The 21,847-nt window shown below is 36.7% G+C and overlaps 1 protein-coding gene across 1 annotated transcript in view; it reads left to right on the forward strand.

Moving 5' to 3' along the window:
• Positions 1-145: 145 nt before the first annotated feature.
• ADGRD1 (adhesion G protein-coupled receptor D1) overlaps positions 146-21,847 on the forward strand; it is a 168,062-nt gene continuing 146,360 nt past the window's right edge. Inside the window, exons 1-9 of the mRNA XM_026058791.1 lie at positions 146-375; positions 847-1,348; positions 2,177-2,972; positions 3,069-3,105; positions 7,766-7,849; positions 10,544-10,639; positions 13,501-13,623; positions 18,786-18,965; positions 20,148-20,402. Coding sequence (XP_025914576.1) covers positions 2,907-2,972; positions 3,069-3,105; positions 7,766-7,849; positions 10,544-10,639; positions 13,501-13,623; positions 18,786-18,965; positions 20,148-20,402 — 841 coding nt within the window. The 5' untranslated portion in view covers positions 146-375; positions 847-1,348; positions 2,177-2,906. The remainder of the gene's footprint in view (positions 376-846; positions 1,349-2,176; positions 2,973-3,068; positions 3,106-7,765; positions 7,850-10,543; positions 10,640-13,500; positions 13,624-18,785; positions 18,966-20,147; positions 20,403-21,847) is intronic.

A 21,847-nucleotide genomic window follows, 5' to 3' on the forward strand; every position in this document is an offset into this window, starting at 1 on the left:
ATGTCCTGGGAGCAGCCTGGCCGGGGGGCTCCGCATAGGCTGTTACCCGCACAGTGTGTACGGAGCTTTGTGCTATCACTATGGACAAGTACTTTAAACGAATGTTATTTCATCTGCAGGTTCTTTGAGAATAATTGACTAAAATGGCTTGTCTGCTGAGTGTCGGCTTGCTTGATCTGGCTTGCGTGCAAGATTCCCCATACTACCTCTGGCCTGTGGTGGGAGCAGTGTGACTTTTCAGATCAGTTTCCAGAGAATCACACGAATAAATTCAGAATTTGTTTCTGCAAGTAATCTCTGTCTGCTTGCAATTTGCTGTTTCCACAAAAATTTCTGGCAGTGAATGTGTTTGCTTGGATTCTCGCAATTGTTTTGGTAAGTATATTCTTTCCCTTGACAGGCTTTCTTGGCAAATATTTCAAATTCCTGTTTTTCTCTTTTTACATTTTACTTTTTCTCATGATTTTCTGCTGCAGCCCTTCATTATTTCTAAGGTGGCTCTACCTGTTAGTACATGATGCAGAATTCCTGGGCTTGCACAGATTTTTTCCTTCTGGATACAAATGAGTTTCTGGCTAACCATAACAATGGAAGGAGTCTAGCAAGACTTAGAGAATAAGCAAAAGTCAGACTGGTTATAACTAAGCAGCAAAATGAATTTCAGTTCCTAAAAAAAATTTAAAGTTCTCAGTTGTTTTGTTGTGTAGGTCCGAAATCAGGGTTACAATCCAAATACTTAATTTTTTCCCAATATTGAACTTTTATCATAATTAATTTTGGTCACATTGAAATATTCATGCCTCATGAATATCTTGCTGCTTTCTAAATTAAATATGTTCTCTTCAGTCCTTGGAGCCCTGAAGTCCCATCTACTTGCCAGTCATCTGCAAGGATTTTGGATACCTTCAGACACTTCAGAAGTTCAGTGTGCATTTGAGAAGTCAGCTGGGTAAATCAGGATTGTGATCACTAGGCAAACCTACTGGCCTTCCTGCTCTATCATCTCTGCAGAGAGTGTCGGTAGAAAATTGTTTCATCAAAAAGCAATAATCCATTCTAGCCAAGAGCCTGGTACCGAAGAAGCTGTGATTAAGAAGAGGACAAGTAGGAAAGAAGGTTAATATCCTGGAGGGAGTAGACTTAAGGGAAAGGGACCAGGCAAATATAGGCTGGTATAGGAACCTGAAGGTATGGGGCCAAGAACCACAAAATGGAAAGTTGGGGGGAAAGGGTAGCTGAAACACTTAAGAGTCCAAGATAGCCATAGATGGTCAGTGGTGTGCATGGAAGCAGAATTGCATGGTATCTTTTTCTGTGGATCAGCATCTTGTGTCTCCATGGATTTCAGGTAGGGAATGCTTTGCTGCTTGAGGAAGCATCTGGGGCTGAAAATGAGATCTAATTTATTGACATATTTCTAAGTTGAAGAAATGATAAATAAAACAATTTGAGTTTTGCTGAGATATTAGCATGTTCTGATTCGGATTTCTTAGGTTATAATCTTGCTTACCTCACCTGTATATGGCTCACGTGAGGATTAAGAAAGAGCTGAAATGGGAATGCAGAGAAGAGATGAACAGGGATGGAGAGCTTATCAAAATTTGTTTAAAATATATTGTTTCATTTTTTTTCATTGAGAAATTGAAGAACTTGAAGGAACTTGTTTTCAGAAACAAGATATTAACACAGAAGAAAAGAGTAAATGAAAAATATATCAACCAGTTCTAGCTGCTGGGTTTTTTTTTAACATATAAAATAGTGGTTAATGCATGTGATATAATTTAGAATGTAGTAATTGTGAGGCTTTTATTAAAATATGTACTTAAATGTAATTAATTTTGATAAAAAGGGAATGGAAGTAAAGTGGTTCCTATAAAAGTTTAGGAGTCTTTTCTCAGCTTGTCCAATAGTTTTGTTGAGTGGATTTGAACAAGTCAATCAAATGGTTAGTGCCTTGGTTTCCCCATCTTGATAGAGACAAAATATAATTAATCCCTCAGAGTGCTATGTGATTTTAATTAGCTTTTTAAACTCATATTTCTTAGGCAGAAATACAAACTGTTATTTTAATAAAAAGATTTTAGATCTCCTTCAAAAACTCCTGTCTTAAATCTGTCATATTGTTCCTATGAATTTGAAATATGAACACTTGTCCTGGCTTTGTTTCTTTTCTAAGTGTGCAGATCACCAAGAACAGTACTCTCTTAGGTCTGTTTGCTGAACCACGTTGACTTGTTTCCACTTGTTCTTAGCTGGCTGGTGTTAGGACCCTGAAAAAAGACAGCAGCAACGTGATATAAATAGAGTACCAGAATGGGACAAAGTTTGAGAAGAAAGCATGACATCACTCAGGCTTGCTCTCCACCCAAAAAGATCTGAGATGGAGTTGCAAACGTGAGCTGGACAAGCGAGGAGTTAACAAGTCATTTTAGTCCAGTTGCTGAGGAAATAGTGAAGAGTTATACGCCCTATGCACTATAAGGAAGTACACTTTCTTGCTAGCAAAACCAAAACTGGCTTCAGATCTCTGACAACGTGAAAGTAATTGAAAGGAAAAGACAACTATAGAAAGAAAGTTGAAAACAATCTTTTTGTTTGGCGTAGATTGTAACAGAAATATTTGACTTCTTTCCATGGAACGATACAAGTTTGGATCTGATGCACGTTTCTTATAATTTTGCTCCAGTCATGGTAATTTATTTATGGATAAATGAAGAGATCAAAGTGTGAAGCAAGCAGATATTACTGAAAAGATCTGGAAGAATATTTTGCCATCGCTGAAGGAACGGACTTCTTGAACCTGCATGGAAAATGTCCCTTTTAATACAAAAAGGAGCAAAGGAAAACTTATGACTGAAACATTACAGGAATTTGATATCTGTTGTACTTTTAACCTTTAAAAGACCATGAAGAATTTATTATCTCTACTCTGTTGTCATTCTTTGCTGGTTTTATTGCAATCCAAATATCAGGTAATATTCTGAATATGGCTAGCATTGAGATTTATTTGGATTCCTCTTAGCAAGTTTTGCTTCACACTGTCTCATTATGTAATGTTTTATGTGCAGGTGTATGGAAACTATTCCCAGCTCCCCAAACACCCAGGTAAGAAATGTTCTATTTATATTTTATGACAATAAGCTTAAATATTTATTTGCTTTTTGGTTTATATATTTTGTTTTTCTTAGTAGCTCCAAAGAAACAGTGATCTTACTTCAGACTTTATTACATTTTGAATACGGAACTGGCATATGAATGTATCAGACTGCTTCAATCAGTTTAAATTCAGTATTCTCTCTACTAAATATTCTGCATAAAAACGTATATAGAGAAAAACTGCTTGTATTTGCATAGAAAAACTCAGACTTAAAAAGTAATAATAAGTGATCACTGTATATGAGTTCTCTGAATCAGACTTCTACACAGATGACTTTTTGCCACAATTTCATAGTGTTCAGCATTTTAAATTCATTGATTTGCAGTTAAATATTACGGTTTGTATACTTTCCAGTACTTTGGCATGGCTTCAGGCCATCTACCCTCCTCCCAGCCTTCTTGCTTAAATTTAAATCAATCATAGAGCATACTTGGGCTCTCATCTGTTTTCAGTGTAGAAAAACTCGCTCAAAGCTTATTTGAGGTCTGTGTGTAACTGCAGAGTTCTTCTGTTTGTATAAATAGTTTAACCTCAAGCCTCATGGTGGTGTACAAGTACAATTTTACTGTTTCACCAATTTATGTATTCCTTTGTGCTTTTAAGTTTTAACCATATGTAATTATTTTCATAATAAAACACAGCATGCTGTGGAGAAGCCGTGTTGTTGGCTATTGCAGTCTCTTCAGCCAAGTTAGCTTCTTTTGTTATGCCTTCACTGGAAAACAATGAAAATATAGTCTCTGTTCCTATAGATTGGATCACTGGCTTTTAATTGGTGGCACAATAAGAAAAAAAAAGGCCTCACTCAATAAGGAGGCGAGTTATACGACACTTAGTTTGTAGTACTTGGTTTGTAGTATACTGTGTGTGTGCGAGCACAGCTGTGAGTGATCCTTTTTGGATTTGAACTGGGCAGTAAACAAGTTTCATGATTTGGTTCTAAACACACAGAGTTACCTATTGAGAGAACATTGCAAGTGGAAGCTGAATTCAAGTCAATAGGTCCCTGTTCCCTGCCCGCCCGTGCCCTTCCCCCCCAACCCCCTCCGGGTTTTAGGACTCTAGGCTGTAAGCAGGGTGACAACACGGCTTGCTTTATATAGTTCAGAACTGGGATCTAGGAAAGCCAGTTTCCATGCAGCGTGGCTAGACACAATTCACTCCTTTGCTGTATCTCTGTTACCCTTCCCATTCTCTTTTTTCCCAGCTTTTAAATATAAGCTCCATAAAATATAGCTTCTCTTTAGGTGTTTGCCTGATGTCAGTCACAGTAATGCATAAAGGCCTTTGTTGTGATGGACCTACAACTAGTAGTGTTTATGCCATGTTGTGCCATCAATTCATTTTTCTCTCTGGATTCTTCTTTTCTTTCTGTTCTTTTTCTGTATTTTACTGTGTTTTTTCTGTCATCTCTCTGTAAATTTTAATGCTTTTTCTAACACGAAAAGTTAGATATTAATGGAAGCAAGAGATGTTTGCATAAAAGCACACTGCAAAACTGCAGGCATATTCTGTGCTTAGCAAAATAGAGCTGGTAGTTTGAGAGCCAGGTGGAGGTATACTAGCACAGGTTGCCTATGTGGATGCTCTGAATGCAGCAGGAATTCTTCACTTTCACTTCTGCAGTAGCCAGTGTATCTTCTTGCAAAAATAGAACTGAGCACACACCCAGACTTAGTTTACTTAAATTAGGGTATAGGAACAAGAAAAAGTTTACCTTATTTCCTCAGTGTGCTTTGCCACACTCAGCTTAGTGGAGTCTGGGTTCCCTGGGATTTTCAGACTGTGTTTTGTATGTGTGTGGTGTTGTCTTTTCTTACCTTACAATAGCTTTCTCTTTTGGTTAGCAGTTGTACCTTTCTCTGTATTTTCCAAGTACGCAAAGCAAATGTAACCATAGGAGCTCATCCATTTCTCTAAACAGATCCCTTTCTCATCTAATTACTGTCATGCTCCCTCTCTGTGGGAGAACCTCTCTGGCAACTGCAAACATTCCTAGTTAGGGAGGCCAATAACACATTCTGGTCAATTATGAATCATTTGTCAGATATCCTTGGGTATAATTCAGTTTGGAGGGAAGTCTGAGCAGGCTGTGTGTCCTCATAAGATGCATGGTTTCTTTTAATTCTGTGCTCTCAGATCTACAATTTTTTGTTGTGATGTTTAGCAGTTTTATCAGCTCTCCTCTCTTATTCGGAAAATCTTAGACTCTTTTGTCACAGCTCTGAAATTACACCAGGACGGCAGAGGAGATCAAGACAGCGTGGGTTAGACAGTTCGAGGGTGCAAAGAAAATTTTAGCCCCTCCAAGTTCAGTGTAAACGACTGGTCTCTGTATCCAAGACATTGGAGTGATTATCAAATGGGCAAACTGTTTTTGATTTCTCTCAAGGATAAGGAAAGGTGGGGGATAGGCTGTAAGTGTCAAGGGACACTGCTTTGTAGTTTGCTTTAATTTGCACTCCATTTTTATAAAGTTTTGGGAGCTTTGGTATGGTGTGCATATTGTTTGACAGGTGGTTTTTAAGCAACTTGTTTCGCTCATCAGGTTCTTGAAAGGTTGCTTGAGAATCAAAAGTGAGTGTAGGACTGAGCCGCTGATATGGTATAACTTGTAACTGAGAGTTGCTTCACGTCCTTTGGAGACCCCAGAAGGATCAGCAGTATTGTACTTGTTGGGTAGTGCTATTGAAGGCACACTTACTGTTTATCTACTTTAAGTAAGGTTACTTTGTTAGTAAGAGTTTTCAGGAACTAAAATGGGGCTTCATTAGGTCAGTCCAAACATAATATTAACTATCCATCAGAATAATGAAGACAAAGACATAGGTAGACTTTTTTGAAATTAATAATTTTTTTTTTCCCAACTTTATACTTTGTCTAATGCTTGAAAACAGGAGCAGGGGGTAGAGCTGCATCCCAAGGTGTTACATGGAAAGGACTTACAAAACTTGTGATCAGGGATATGGGAAATCATTTGGTTAATAAATCTATGGAAGATCTTCTGTGTATGAAAGAAGATGCAGAGGGGAGAAGGACGAAGAACACTTGACACCTGTCAATACTTTTTATTTTGGGATGGATAGAGGGAATTGAGGGAGGACCACATCACTTTCTAGCAATCACCAAATTTGATTGAAAAACTTAGTAGAGAAATAGTAACCCCTATAAATGCTGGCTTTTATAAATATTTGCTCTTGCCCCCCCCTCGCCCCCCCACCAAAGAGAAAAGATTAACTCATACTAGTAGAATGATACGTCTTGATGATGAACAAAACATTCTCATTTGCAATCACTATAATATTTCCATGCATCTGTATCAGCCTTCTAAAATCTTCTTTGATATAGGCAATTATTCAATTTCTTCCAGCACAGTGGGTTAAATTAATTTGGGGAATAAAGGTTTCTTGCACCTAACAAGATAATACAGTTCATGTTTTATTACATTATTAGTGCTATACCCTTAAAATAGAATTGTTATCTTAACATAAAATTTAATTGCTTTGGGTAGCCTGCTTCTGCTCAGGTTTGAAAAATCACATCTCTCTAAAATCTCTTCTAAATCCTGTCAATTAGACTGTGTAGATAAATCTGCCAATGGGCAGGGGAAACGATCAGATTTTCTGCTTTTGTCAGCTTGTCCACCTGATGCTGAGGAGGACATTAAGAAAAACAAAATGCTCTCATTAGTCACGTTGTTTTTGATGTAGTGAAGAAGATTCTGAACAAATAGTTAATGCAGAGTAGTGAACTCTTTTCATATATTGCTTATTATTTTGGAACCCTGGAGTTTCCTTCCATTATAGGGTATAGTTCTCCTATATAATGTTAAGATGAGAGGAATTAAGGCTAGCCTCTTGTGCAGTGATGGCTGCCTGTTCAGACCCTTATGCTCTCATCCACATCACAGCTCTTCCACCATTGAGTACTGCTCCCTATTATGTCTGACTAGCGTGTCCCCATAGAGAAAGGGGGTAAAAAATGCTCAGATTAATATAATCGGAAGGTGTTGTACTGTTTCTCCTGTGGGTTTTGAGAAAAGGATGAGACTCCTGAGAACCTGCTAGCATCTTCTCCTATTCCCTTGGATTCTAGAGCTGAGTCCTCTATGGAGAGGTTTCTATATGAGGAAGGAGCAGAAGAACTATGCTATAGAAGCTAAACGGCCTACACAGCATTCCCTTCTGTGTGTCTTGTACTATCTATTGTGTTTTAGAAAGCTGTGCAGACCTTTAGTTATTGTGTCATATCTATTAAAATCTTATAATTATTGGACCAGAGCCTCAACTGCTATTTCAATGAATGCTGCCTGATACACTGGCAGAGATTTGGTCAGCGATCACTATGCATTTCAAATGCAGTTAGAATAAAAAAATCATTTGAAAAAACAGATTCTCTGCAGTGGGCAATCAGATATATGGCTTTAACCTTCTCTGCCATTTTGATTTATAGTCTGTCTTCTTTGCTTATGTGCAGTGTTTGATTTACATAAAATATCTTGTCTTACTTAACCTATTGACCTCCTTTATTGTTTTCCTCTGTGGAGACTTGTTACACTCAGTGTTGGACCTTACTTTAATGACCTTTTCATCTGTTTTTCCTTGAAAGGGTTCAAAGTTCTGGCATCGGCTTCCCATTACTGGCCACTGGAAGATGTGGATGGAATTCATGAGTTTCGGGATACAAATGGAGGTAGACACAGAATTTGTTGACAATGGCAATAACATAAGTATTTGTGGCAGTCTGTAAGTAGAAAGGCAGCGGGAGAAATAAAAAGGGGTTAGCTTTTATACAACAGCAGTTGAGACTTCTTTTTAATACTTTAGTAATGCTCAGATGTCCAGATGATATTGTATTTGAGTACTGTGGGTTTTTTGTTTTTTTTTTAAGAGAGTATTCTTGGACACTTTGAGCTGTCTACACATTTTTAGGATTACAAAGAGAAATGGTTAATTAAAATTAAAATTACATTGCTATTAGTTGATTTGGTACATGCATAACGAGCACAGATATACTCAGTGAGATCTTTGGCTATGCCAGTAGTGAAGATACCTAATTTTTTTTTGCCTTTTAAAAGGAATTAAATGCCCAACTTATACAGGCACTTTTGAAAATTGCACATAGTATCCATAGAAAGAGAAGCACAGGCTGTTACCTGAATATTTCTTGCTCATTTATATCTGTTTTTGAATGATTCCTTAAAACAATATTGCAGCAATACTTCAAAAAGTTTTTCAAACTGGTCTAAATCATGAGAGGCTTGTCAAGGTAAAACACTCACTGATTTGAAAGGAAGTTGGTAGGATTGGAGGGTTCCACAGGGAGTGATACTGCTATAGTTATTGCTATTTATTACACAAAAATGGTAACATCAATCACAGTTCATAAGTGGGGAAAAGACCTCGACCTATAAATATCTAAAATCTCTTATTCCAGAGGTGCTCAAGTATTTTAAACTTAGACTCTTTGACTCCTCTTTCCAGGAAGTTTCTTAAAGGAATGAAACTGGATGCGTAGAAATAAATCTGGGCACTATTCTACTCCTGTTAGAGACTGATTGCAGCATTTCCATTGACTTCAAAAGGATCGTAATTTGGCCTACAAAAAGTTACCATATGAGTTCTTTAACACAGTGGTAAATATTTTTTCTGACAGTGGACTTCACATAGTTTCAACTGGAGTAAAGCACTCTATCTAGCATTGTTTTGGCATGCTGTGTTATAAATATATTAAGTACTTGAAAAAGATTCATGAAACACAAAATACAGCTCTTGGAAAAATCATAATTGCACAATTAAGGTTACAAAGAGCATTTTTAAAAAATGTATCAAATGGCATTGTTTCAGTGAAATTCAGAAATGTTTTACTTTAGCATCATGGAAGAGTTATAGGAGAATATACATAGTTTCTGATTCTGCAAAACTTCTTGTAGGAATAGGACTGGTTCACATGAGCAATCCTCTTTGACTCCTATTATGCCATTGTGTTAAACAAATTTATAAAGGAGCCAACGGCACGACTGCTGAAAAAAGATTTGGAGGACCTTGTCTCGCTATTTGCAGAGGGTGCCAGCAGCCAAGATCTTTCTCTGCAGTGCAGTTCTGACAATGTTGAATTCTTTCTTTAATGGTATAGTGGTTAATTCAAATTCTTAGTTCTTAGTTGCTTATATTGTGCCTTATAATACATGGATATAATTTCAGCTGCCCTCAGGAGAAGTTTTATGTCTCTGATATTTGACTTTGAAACACAAGAGAAGTTTTCTTTATTGTTGTAATCCAATGCTGGCAACAACTTTCTTGTTTTTGATACCATTCTGATTATGCAGTCCTTCTGTTTATTGCTAGAGTCTTTCTTGATGTTTTTCCACTTGTCATAATGTCATGCGATTATTTTCATTCCATATTTCTCCTCTTAAATCCTTGAAGCATCATAATCTGTCCGTCATGTTAATCCGTTTTATTTGTTGAAGTCATTGTGTGTGAAGCCAGATTTATATCTCTCAATGCATTTGTGTGGTGAGAGTCAATGTCAGCAAATTATTTTTTTGGTTATCTCAGCAGTAAAGCTAGTAGGAACAATTGAAGGGACACAATCAACATAAATACAGTGAATTAAAAAAAAATGGGGACATGATCAAGTTTTTCATCTGACCCCTAGTTTTCCATGCATTTTGTCTTGAGGTTTTATGACGCTTGAGAGCATTTGCCTTTTCCTTCTGTGATCAAGCTTGGTCTAAATTCCAAACCAATCAATATTTCTCTACTTACTTTCACAGGCTTTGCATCAGGCTCTATTTGCCTGCTCAGGGTAAATAGTTATAGTGTACAAGATACTGTTAAATTATCAAAATAAGCCCAGAAAATTAAAGAAAAGTACTTTCTTGTTAGATATTCAAATTAATTCAATGGCTCTTGAAAACTGCAGTAGATAGAAGAGTTCCAAACAGAAATGCCTTTAAGCTGAGGCTGTCCTTCTAAGCCTATGTTTGTCAGTTGCCCATAGACTTGAATTACCAATAGCTTTTGCACCAGTGTAATGATCTTTGTTATAATTGCATGAATGCATAAGAATTGCATTCCTTACCGACATAATTATATTAGAGCCCTTCATTTGAATGCAGTAGTATTATTTTATAGTTTTTCTCTTCAGTTCCTGTCAGAAAAGACTGGGTTTAGTGGTACTGTATCCGCTTAAATTGTATGGTTAAATGATTCAGCGTTTACATGTACAGAAGTCCTTGGTGAGAAGTGATTGTATAATAGCTTTAAAGGCCACTGAGCAACATCTCTGATCTGTGGTATATTGAGAGATATGAACTGGTTAATTCATTACTGATTGTGTTTATTCATTGTTTTGCTTGTTTTCTTTTGTTGTTCCACCCAGCTCTAAGAATCCACAACTTCACTGTGCTTCCTTCCCATAACTCTACCTTTGTATATACCAATGACTCTGCCTACTCTAACTTCTCTGCAACTGTAGGTGAGGATTTACATATTTTCTTTTGTTCTGCATTTGTCAAGCTTGGATGGTTCTTATGCACTGGATTCAAAGTTAAAACTGGGTTTTGGTTCAAGTGGTCATGTGGTAAAGTTCTGTTTATGCTTACGTTGATGTAAATCAAAAAGCACTCCTGCAACATTATTTGAATTACTCTTAATTACTGGGATAGGCATCCTAATGCTCAGCATTCCATGGATGGATGGTCACCAGAAGCCCTCCAAAACTTAAAATATTTGTATTAAGTTAAACGAAATGGACATTTTGGAGGAATATATAGGAACAAAAAAGCTGACTTTTTTCAAGGTTAAAAGGAAAAACCATTTCACCAATTTATAGCCCTTTTTAAGGGACCCATTAGGAAAGACAAACGCAACCAATTTTGCAAAGCCTGTAAGATCTCTTCAATCATGACATCTTTGATTAACGTACAGAAAAAACAGACACAAATCTCATAGAGGTATGCTCTTTTAATGACTTTTTAAAAATGTCAACATGAGCCAGGAGATAAAAGGAAGAACAGAAAATGATAACTCCCCAGGCAGAAACACAGCAGATTGGAAACTTGTTATGACTAAACCAGCATAAGCTCAGAGTAATTTACTTGAAGTCGCTAGGAGTTACTATATAAGTGCAGCTGCAAACAAAATCTGACCTGTTGTTCACCTTAGTTAGGTATCAGCTCACATCTAGTTTTTGGAAAATCTGACCTAATGAGAAGGATGAAAATGTTAGAACTGTTGTTTGGGCTGCTCAGATACTAGAAGGTTTATATTAGAAGACTAAAACCACTATTTTTCTACTCTCTAACTGTAAAAGCATGTTGGCAAATCTGAACTCTATTAATAATGAACTTCAAATGACCCTAATTCTTTTCAGTCTTCAATTATCTGCTTTATAGGCCATTTGCATAGCTCTCACATAATAAGATACATTCAGTATGAACATTAAAGAGTGACATCAATGGCAAAGGAAAGGAAATGCTATGGAAACAGGAATGCATTACCTTATGGGATTTATTCTGACTCAATTAATTCAGAGTTTACATGACTCAGAGAATTTAGAAATGTTTGCTTCAGTCCATAATACTTATGCTCTCAAAGTTTTTAAAGAAGCTAAACTTTATCTGTCAATTAGAGATAGATCTTGACTTCTTGCTCAAAGGGAAGGAAAGATACCTGAAAACTGCCCAATATTTGCAGTGAGATTTGGGATGAACCAAGAAAATATTTGGACATAAATTCACTGAATACACTGTGCTGTTCCTGTTTCCTCGAGTGGTTTACCCTATGGATGGGCTAGCACCATGACTGCTGTCTGCTTTCTCTCTGTGATCCTGCTGGTGGTCTACGGCTTGAAGATGAGATTCCCTTTCACACAGGACCCTGCTGCATAAGGGGGGATGCACCACCTTGAGGCAGCAACAATAGTATTCGTTATTACTGCTCTAGATAGAGGGTTTTGCCATGGCACTGCCTGTATGGGCTATTGCCATGATTTGTGCTGCGTTCTGTTGTGCAAAGAGGTTTCTGTTAAGTCAGGTGGGTACCTAGAGATAAACGCAGAGAAAAGCCCCTTATGTCACAACCTTCACTATGCACATATCTTAGACTATTCGCATAGTTGCCTGATTTCCCATGTGACATCATTACAATTTCAAATATCAAGCAGAACCTAGCAGGCAATTTCTGTACTTCAGAGCAGGCAAAGACTATGTTCTCCTTGCTGGTGTTGCCCTTGGAAGAGCTCTTACCTAACACTGTTTTTCAGAAGAAGGTATAGAGGAGAGTCCTAAAACCATGGTCCTGAATCCTTGCAGAACCCCTGTCACAAACAACAGTATTAACATTGGTGTCCTGGATGAAAATCCGAACTGGAGAATTACATTCTATCTGCTCAGAAATGAAGTTAAATTGTGGGTCCTGTAGAATACAGACTTTCTTACTCTAATAATTTTTTTGATTGTGATTTCTTATTGCCTTCACTGCTAGAGATCCCTCCCCCCTTTTATTTTTCTGCCGTAGGGTAAATGAATTGAACTTCTCACTGTGTTAGCACTCAGCTAGAGCATTGACTTGCAGATCTTGGGGAGGTTTTCTACAGTAAAACAAGTGTCTTGTGTTGGTGTGAGTGTGTGTTTTTCTCTCTTTTTTTTTAATTGGTAGGGCTCATGTGCCTTAGTTACTAGGAGACAAATGAACTTTTTTTAGGAGTGAACACAATAGAAAATCACAATCAGAAATCACAAGACAGTTAGTCATTACATGTTAGACAAAGAAATAGCCTTTCCAAATGATAATGATGACATACCAATGGATGTCTAAAAAGGACATTAGTGCCTCTTAAATACGGCTGGTCGAATATATTTCACTGAAATATTTTTTTAATGAAAAGTGGCCTTGGTCATTTTTGAAAGGGAATGTGGAAAACTTTGTGGGGGGAAAAAATCTATTCTGTTATATTTTTTTGATGGATTGAAGAATTTCTTGACCATCTCTAATTCTTAATAATAAGACAAATACCTATATGAAGTGTCCTGTATAATGAATTCTGGAAAGTGTAAAGTTTATTCAGACTATTTTGAAATAATGTTTTTTTGGCTGTATTGCTTCAGCTGAACAGTTTTAGTGAAGCAAGAATCTGGTGAGGCATGCAATTATGATTTTTACAAACTTGAAATGTAAGAACTATAATCTGTATGGTTCCTTTAAAAAAAAAAAACAAAGGGCCCCCCTGTAGTTGGGACCAGATAAACATATGAAGTGTATGAGTGTTAAAGTAATGTTTCCGTGAAGTTTTAATTGATATATATCTTAAAAATTATTTTGCTTCTCCTTCTTTAGATATTGTAGAAGGAATGGTGAACAAAGGAATTTACGTCACTGAAAAGAAAGGGGTTACCTTTCTGTTCTTCGGAAGCTACCAAAATTCTTGCATTAGTAACCCAGAAGTTTGTGGACCTGAAGGTCAGTCAACTCAAACATTACTATTTGCTTTTATTATGCTGTTTAGTTATGTCATTAAATAATATATCATCATTGCTTTCCTAATGGGAACGAGCTCTTTAAAATTCTAACTTTTGGCGCTTCTCTTTATTGACTTTTAAGACAATTGAGTGCTGATTGCTGAAAAGTTATTCTTTTCTAACTGCAATTTGAATTAGGACTAACAACCAGCTACTCAAATCAGTGATCTAATATGTAATTAGTATAAACAAAAACAGAAACAAGCTTACAGTGTCCAGTATCTTTCCTGTGACACAAAGATTAATTCCTACAAGAACTGCAGTGTGACAAACAGATAAGCTGTCCTATAGGTTTCAAATTTAGGAGACTAGGTTTTCCAGTGTGATCTCTTAGCAGGAATGTTTTTTCAGGCTTACCTTTGGAGATAACAAAATTTTTACACTTCTGGTGTCTGGGAATCCATTTGTGCCACTAGTTTGAATCTTTTCCCTCTATTTCTCTTCCTTTTCTTCCTCTTGGGCAAAGATCACAAAATAACAGGTGTAATAAGGGTGCCCAGGTTTGGCAATATGTTAACTTAGAGAAGATGATTAAAACTCTGTGACCGAACAAAATAGTCACTAGCAGAAAACAGTCACTAGTGAAACTTAAAATTCATTAAAAGTAGAAGAATCAGTGGAAACTTGTGGCTCTCTATACATAACCTCCAGCAGTCCCTGAGCCTAAGTAGTACTGTTAATATTGAATTTTCTTTCTTTTGTTGATTTAGGCTATCTTTTAAACTGGTAACATTACATGAAATAGGATTTATTTTGAGCTGCTGTAGTAAGAGCTGTGTCTTAACATTTTAAAGTAGGAAAAAACTCATATAGCAGATGGTATACAGGTACTACCTGAGAGTATTAGAAAAGGTAATTGAGTATCCTACTGCAGGCATATTTTCTTATACATAACATATCTTCTAATATTTTTTCCATACCACTGGGAAATAAAAATCATAAGTACTAATATTTCTACAGCTACAGTATAACATAATAATCAGAATAAATTATTTTTATAGTACCAGAGCTCTTCCAATACCTCACAAACAAGAACATTAAAACTATAAAACACTGAAATGTTCAGCAGATAAAATGTGAAGAGAAGAAATCATAAACAATGGATACTAAATCACTATAGCAAGTTTAAAAAAAAAAAATCCCCCCTCCCCCTGCCAAAAAAAGTTTTCCTTTTTCTCTGAATCAAATGAAACCTGTGGCAATGGTAAGCTATAATTTTACCTAAGCCTATGTGTGCTTAAACATATCTTGATGTTCATTGGTTGCATTTGTGTGGATTTGGTGTTAAGTAGAGTTAAGCAGGGAATATCTTCTGGGGTTGTCTTGGGATCTTTCCAGATGATTACAATCTAAATCTTTGTGAAACAAAAATCCCCAATAGTGTGTTTTTTTTCCTAGCCTAAATTTAATAAAGGTTCAGCACTGTTATTTTGACTTGAGAAAATAGTCTTTTTTTTTTTTAATGTTGAAACATTCCTTCAGCCCCTCACCCCCACCTCTTTCGCAGGTTAGTTTTAAATAATGGTTTTCTCTGAGTAGTTTTGGACTAATTAAATTGGTATTTTTAGCCAAAACAAGTATTTGTGAAAGATGCAAGTAAAGCTCTTTTTTTTTAATCATTAGTTTGAACACAGTAGAAATTAGTTAATACATATGAAACTGAAATAAAAAGACAGCAGCCCTCTGCAGGACAGAATTTCATAAAGCTATATATTGGGCTGGATTTGCTACAATTAAAGTCATCTTCAGATTAGCCTCATGAAATATTCTCTCATCAGGATGTAGAGATTCTGCATATTGGTAAACATTTGTAGTAGTATTTTAACAGTGTATACAGTCACTACTACACTATAGTATGGTGCTTCTCAGTTGAAATGTAGTTATATTTACAGTATTCTTCAGCGATAGTGTGTTACTAGTGGGTAGATGGAAAACAGTGAGACTTGACTGGTACAAGACCAAGGAAGTCTGTGTTGGAGCAGGTGACTGATATGAACTTTGCAGGTTCCAGAGGAAACCTGCTTGACTGGCTTTCCTGCTGTCCCCATGCTTCCTTCCTGCTTGAGCCTTTCAGCATAATAAGAAGTTTCTTCAAGGTTTGATTTTGTACCACTTCATGAAATTAGTGAAGCATCATAAGCCAGAGTTAAGATGGAAGAAATATATAAAAGCAGAACTTACCTGCTTTAGGTTAATGTGGGAATCTAGTCAGAAAAGATGTAATTTATGTTTGACCAAAAATAACTTTTTATATTTTATCAAGCTGTCTGGGAAAAATTACTTTTCTAAACTCCAGTGGAATTATTGTATGACTTACAGTGAGTTTTACTTTTAGGTTCACCACTTCATGAAGTGATGAAATCCATGTAAAGAGGATTTAGGTCTGTAATTCTTTCTGGTGGCTGTTACAGTAGCTACAGGATGATCCAATAGGATAGACATTAGTCAAAGACAATGGAAACCAGTTCCATCACAGATATGTTGTATAACTTAATCTTTTCATCTACATCATTTAAACTTCAACTGCCAGTCTATAAAGAGGAGATAACAGCACTCCTCTACCTTACAGGAGTGTTGTGAAGATACAGGGAAAAAGATTGTGAAACACTTTGATAGAAGAACCACTTGAATAGGCCTAATACATGAACGTAGCCTTGGTGGCCCTTTTAGCAGGGCCATGAAGGACAGTATGTAGAGACAAGGGAAATGCATGGCTTTCTGGAAGAAGAGTTGGATCAATGTTTCAACCTATTATTGGTGTTCTAGAGAAGCCAAAGCACGAACACAGAGTAACATTGCAATACCTTCATCAGCAAGCATTTACAACAGATCTCAAATTCTTGAGTTGGGTGTTCACAGCATTTATAACTTTCAACCCATATGCATCAACATCTGGTAAACTCTGACTGTTCGTATACTGATTGATGTCTGTGAGGCTAATGATAGTTAATTAGCATTTCCTTGGTGATTATTTTATCATGTATAAGGTATTTTGGAAATGGTGTATAGGTATGACAGTGCCCAGTTTGTACTGAGGATAAACAAAGATCGCTTAGACAAGAAGATAGTACGTAGCTAAATGCTTATTCTTCAATAATATAAACTTTAACATTTCTGCTAAGTTAATATGACAAAAAATATGTGCGAATAGTATAAAAAACTGTTCAGAGTAGTGAGGGAAAATATTTCTGACTAGTGAGCTGTCCGAGGCATTTCTATCTAATCATAAAATTACAAAACGTAAGTTATGTTTTTGACAAGAAATGTACATAATAGTTTGAGGGCTTCATTAACTTGAGCTGGGCTACCTGGTAGCAAATTGGAAAAGTTCATACTGCCTGGACAGCCTGCAAATACTACTGACAGGCATCCAGACAAATATTTTGACTACATGTCAAAAGAGCATGGTCAGCCGGTTAAGAGAAGTGATTATTACCCTCATTCAGCATTCAGGAGACTGTATCTAAGTATTATGTCCACCTTTTGCTCTCCTCGCCTCTGTACAAAAGAGATGCTGACTAACTGGAGTGAGTCCAGAAGAGACCCACTGAGCTGACAAGGGGGTTGGACCATACTACATAGGAGAGGAGGCTTAGGCTTTTCTCTTTGTCATGAAGGGAATGCTAAGGGCTCTCTTCAACTACTGGAAGGGTGGTTATAGAGGAAAACGGAGCCAAACAATCTTGGAGGTATACAGTGAAAGTGTGAGAAGCAACAGAGACAAGTGGTAATAAAGGGAATTCTGTATAGATCTAAGAAAAAAAATCCTTTATAATGAGGGCGGCTAAACATTGGGACAGTTTGCACAGAGAGGTGGTGAAATCTTCATCCTTGGTGATGTTAAACTTGGCTGAACCCTGTGCAACCTGATTTAACTCTGAGGTTGGCCCTGCTTTGAGCAGGAAGTTAGACTAGATTATCTCCAGGGGTCTTTCCAACTTAATTCTATGATTCTATGACATAAAACCTCTTCCACTTCTGTACTCTTTTGTAAGCATTTTCTCAACCTGCACTGAACTTGGGTTTTGTTCTTAGCACTTTGTGTTATAAATTCTGAGATGAACATTTTTAGGAACAGTTTAGTTCTAGCCACTTTCTTTGTAATTGCATTTGACTGCAGAGCTCCTTTACAGCAGAGACAGTGTGAACTTGTGAAGTGGGAGGAACATTTGATTTGATACTTACATTTCAGTCAAGCATTTTGAGGTAACCTTTATTAAAGAAATAAGCAATCTTTAGAGAAATCATGTTTGTTCACTGATGTATGATGTGAAGATCTCTTCAGGCTTACCATAAAATAGTAAAACTTATAGTGAATTTGACAGGATTACTTGTAAACAAAGTAATCATGTGCAAGGACTGCACTCACACTTCGGAAGGGATTCTTTGACTTTTATCAGAATTTTGACTGTGGCTTTGTATGTGTAGGTATCCCTTGCTTTTACATTGGTTCTTTGCTTTCAGCATTTATTGTATCACTGAAGTGTGAAAACACGGGTGATAACATGCTTTTAAGAATTAAAGTATAATCGGCAATGGATGCAACTCAGTAAGCACAGGCATGCTGGCAGCCAGGCAGCTTGGAAGCACTGAATGTGCTGTTTCTTGTTCTGCAGGCATTTGGTGAATGTTGAAGAAAGATGTAGGTGCTGGGGGAGGAAATGAGGTTGTGTTTTGAAATAGATAAAGATCGTAGGAGGAAAGGTGATCACAGGAAGGCGAGACTATTGCAGTGCTAAAGAGAGTGGAGAGAGAAAGAATTAAAGGGAATGGAAGGGTGAATCTGGCGGGGGGGAAAGACTTAATTTTTGGTACTCAAGGAACTTCATTTTCAACTGAGAGAAGCTACTTGGGAAGTAGTGGGTATTACTATGTGCTGGCTATGTGACAGTGTGATGCAAAACCAAGGAATAGATGTTTATTTGGTTTAAACTGTTAGAGCATTGTTGATTCAAAAAATGCTGTCCTTGTGTATGCTAGCAGATGATCTGTCCTCAAAAGCATTTCCACTGTCTGTATTCTACAGTACTGGAAGCTTTTATTTGCACTAGTTTGTTTGTTTGTTTTATTTTCATTTAAAATCCCCTCACTTGCTTCCATCAGGAGTAACGTTTTCCTTTTTCTGGAAGACTCAAGACCAGCAAGCTAGGTTTCACTCTGCCTCTGGTGGACAAGTAATTTCCAGTGGTTTCAAAATCTGTTCAAATGAAGGCGAAGGCTCCGTAGAATTTTACACCCGTGGAAATGCAATGATGAAGTGGAGAGCAAGCTTTAGTCCGCCAGGTAAAGGTCACCCTTTCTTCATTCATTTCTTTGTTATATTTTACTTTATTCTTGCAGAGAGATATAATGTTAAGAACACAACTTCAGGAAAGAGAAGTAGACTTGGGGGCGGGGGAAGGGGAGGAGAAGAAAAAGATGCAGCTCTGTGCCTAAGAGCTCTCTTGATGTGGGGAGAGGGAAAGTATGAATTGATGCCATTCAGTAAATATCCTTGGATCTGTACTCCAGGTGTTCCTCAAATAGAGTTCTTATTGACATTGATAGATTAATGGGCACTTACATGGAAACAGCGGAGTGAGGAATGCACGTAAATCCCTAAGAGTTCTCAGTATGTTCTAAAACTGGATGTGTGTGTTGCTATAGTGCCTCCCAAATTTAGAGTTCATTTAATAACTATCTTGCTATGTGTTCAGTGGTTTGGTCATTTAATTATCTGTTAAGTATCAAGTTTTGTATGCTTTGCGTGGTATTAATAAACACTTTTTGAATAGAAAATATCTTCCTGCTTTTATCTTTGATCTAAACTGTATATTGTTGGGAAGTGGTATTACCTGATGACTGGAGCAAATTCTTGGATTCTGATAATGCCACTGGCAATCACTAAATCTTCTCTTAATTTAACTACCTTTAAATTGGGAAAATAGGACTGACTTTCATCATAGTAACAGAGTTATACAGCTTAATAAATCCAGTTTAAAAATGACATTTTAAGATAAAAGCTGTTAAATGGTAAGAATAATTTGCATATTTGTGAATTATTCTAAGTAAGAATGAGTATTATGTTTTGGACCTCTGAACTATGACAAAAACAGACAACTTTTAGTTAATCTATTTGCCTGTTGTCCAGTTCTTGCAGTCTTTATGCAGTTCTTGTTGAATGGAGAGTTTTGAGTCAGTATTGAAGAGACTTCAAATCTGGGCTAATAGTACCTAGCAAGCATAATTTATGCAACTTCAGTGAGCCCAAATAAGAGTTCAGACAAAAGCTAACAGGCATTCTGCTGAAATATGGACTTTCCCGTGTGTATAAAGATTAATATACGTGACACAAATGTTCCATAACTGTTAGCACTTTCCATATAGCTCTACATCATTGCAAAATTTAGCAAAAACTTAGTGAATAGGAAAGAATCTAAATGGAATTGATTCATGGATTTTGCTGTGACTATCAATATTTTGCAGGTCCTTATTGGACACACATTCTCTTCACTTGGAAATCAAGAGAAGGATTGAAAGTCTATGTCAATGGAACTCTAAACACAACTGATCCAAATGGGAAAGTTTTCTATGATTATGGAGACCCCAGTGCAAATCTACTGACTGGGACAGAGGGGGATCAAACTAAGCGCTATGTGAATGGGGCATTTGATGAATTCATTATATGGGAAAGGGCACTCACCCCCAATGAAATTGAGCAGTACTTTACAGCCGCTATTGGTGAGTATATGCACTGTTGTCATAAGTCTTCTGTAAAGATGCTGACTTAATATTTAGCCTGTGGGATTTTTTTTGCTACTGTTTTCCAACTTTCAGCTACTGAATATACTTTTTGGGAGGCTGACAAAAATGCAGGTATAAATGCCACTGAAACTTTCAACTCTGTGTATGCTATTCACCTTTAGTTCTCCTTTAAAATGTCACCAAAAGTTAACAAAACCAGAAGTATCTAGCCATTGTTAGATCCCCTAGGATCAAGAGAAGAGAAGCAATAATTAGACTTGGGGTAGAATGGTATTAGGGAATACTGATAGCAGATTTTTAACTTGCATGCTAGTTGTTGTGTAACTTAGAGCCAACTCAGCCTCTTAGTGTGTTCCCATAAGATGTGGATAATAATGCTCATCTTCCAGTTCCTGGAAGGATGAAGACTTAATTCATGTATGCTTGTGAACTATAAGGAAGATATTAGCTGAAATATAATGTAAAAGTGACACAATTGAAATTTCAACAAAGATGTCACACTTGCAAGACAATGGCAGGTAAACTCCATTAGCCCTTCTATGGATCATTATTAGAAACCTTTCACTACAAGAAAGGCTCTGTTGCTATAAAGTGCTTGTGTGTGAGTAGCAATTAGAAAAGATCCATGTCTGAACTAAAGCTATGGAGCATCTTGACCATTTGGCTTCATTGGCAGTTTCACTGCTTTCTTGTGTGTTTACTAGGCTGTTGAGACCTGAAGCAGTGGGAACCACTTTCACAACAGAAACTCTTTGAGTAACACAACTTTTGATGAAACCATCAAAATGAGAATGCATGCATTTGACTTCCAGTTTTGATTACAGCAATGCAGTTTATTTAGGATTGAATCCACTGAAAAAACCTCCAGCTGGTATATAATGGAGCAATCTATTTGCTTTGCAACACAAATCACAGTAGTCACCTTCAAAAATTTTGCATTTTAAAAAATGATTCTTATGTCTTCAGGCAATCTGGTTCAGAGACTATTCATTTAATACCAAAAATAGTATAAATTTTCTGTTCTGTGTTTGAACATCTTATTTAAAAAGAAAAAAGTTTTATTAACTTTAAAATGTTCAGGTCATGTTGGAAAAATTGCTATTGTATCTGGCTGTTGCATTTTTCACAGCAAACTAGGGTTACTATAACACTATCCAACCCAAAGCTACCATAAATCGCATTCCTTGATTTAATGTAACACAAGAAGAATGTTATGTTACTGAACTCAAGAGCAGTGGATTTTCAAATTGACCTGATCATCTATATATGTGCCCTGTTTCACTGTCAGAGAGGTATGACTTATATAAATATGAAAAGAACTACTTCTTTAACCTCTTAAATTTTTGTGAATCCACAACAACCATCCTCTGACATCTTCCACTCTTCTAACCTCCTATCTTCATTCTAACAAATATTCAAAG

This window comes from Apteryx rowi, unplaced genomic scaffold, assembly GCF_003343035.1.
Source record: "Apteryx rowi isolate R43461 unplaced genomic scaffold, aptRow1 scaffold_15, whole genome shotgun sequence".
Classification (NCBI taxonomy): domain Eukaryota; kingdom Metazoa; phylum Chordata; class Aves; order Apterygiformes; family Apterygidae; genus Apteryx; species Apteryx rowi.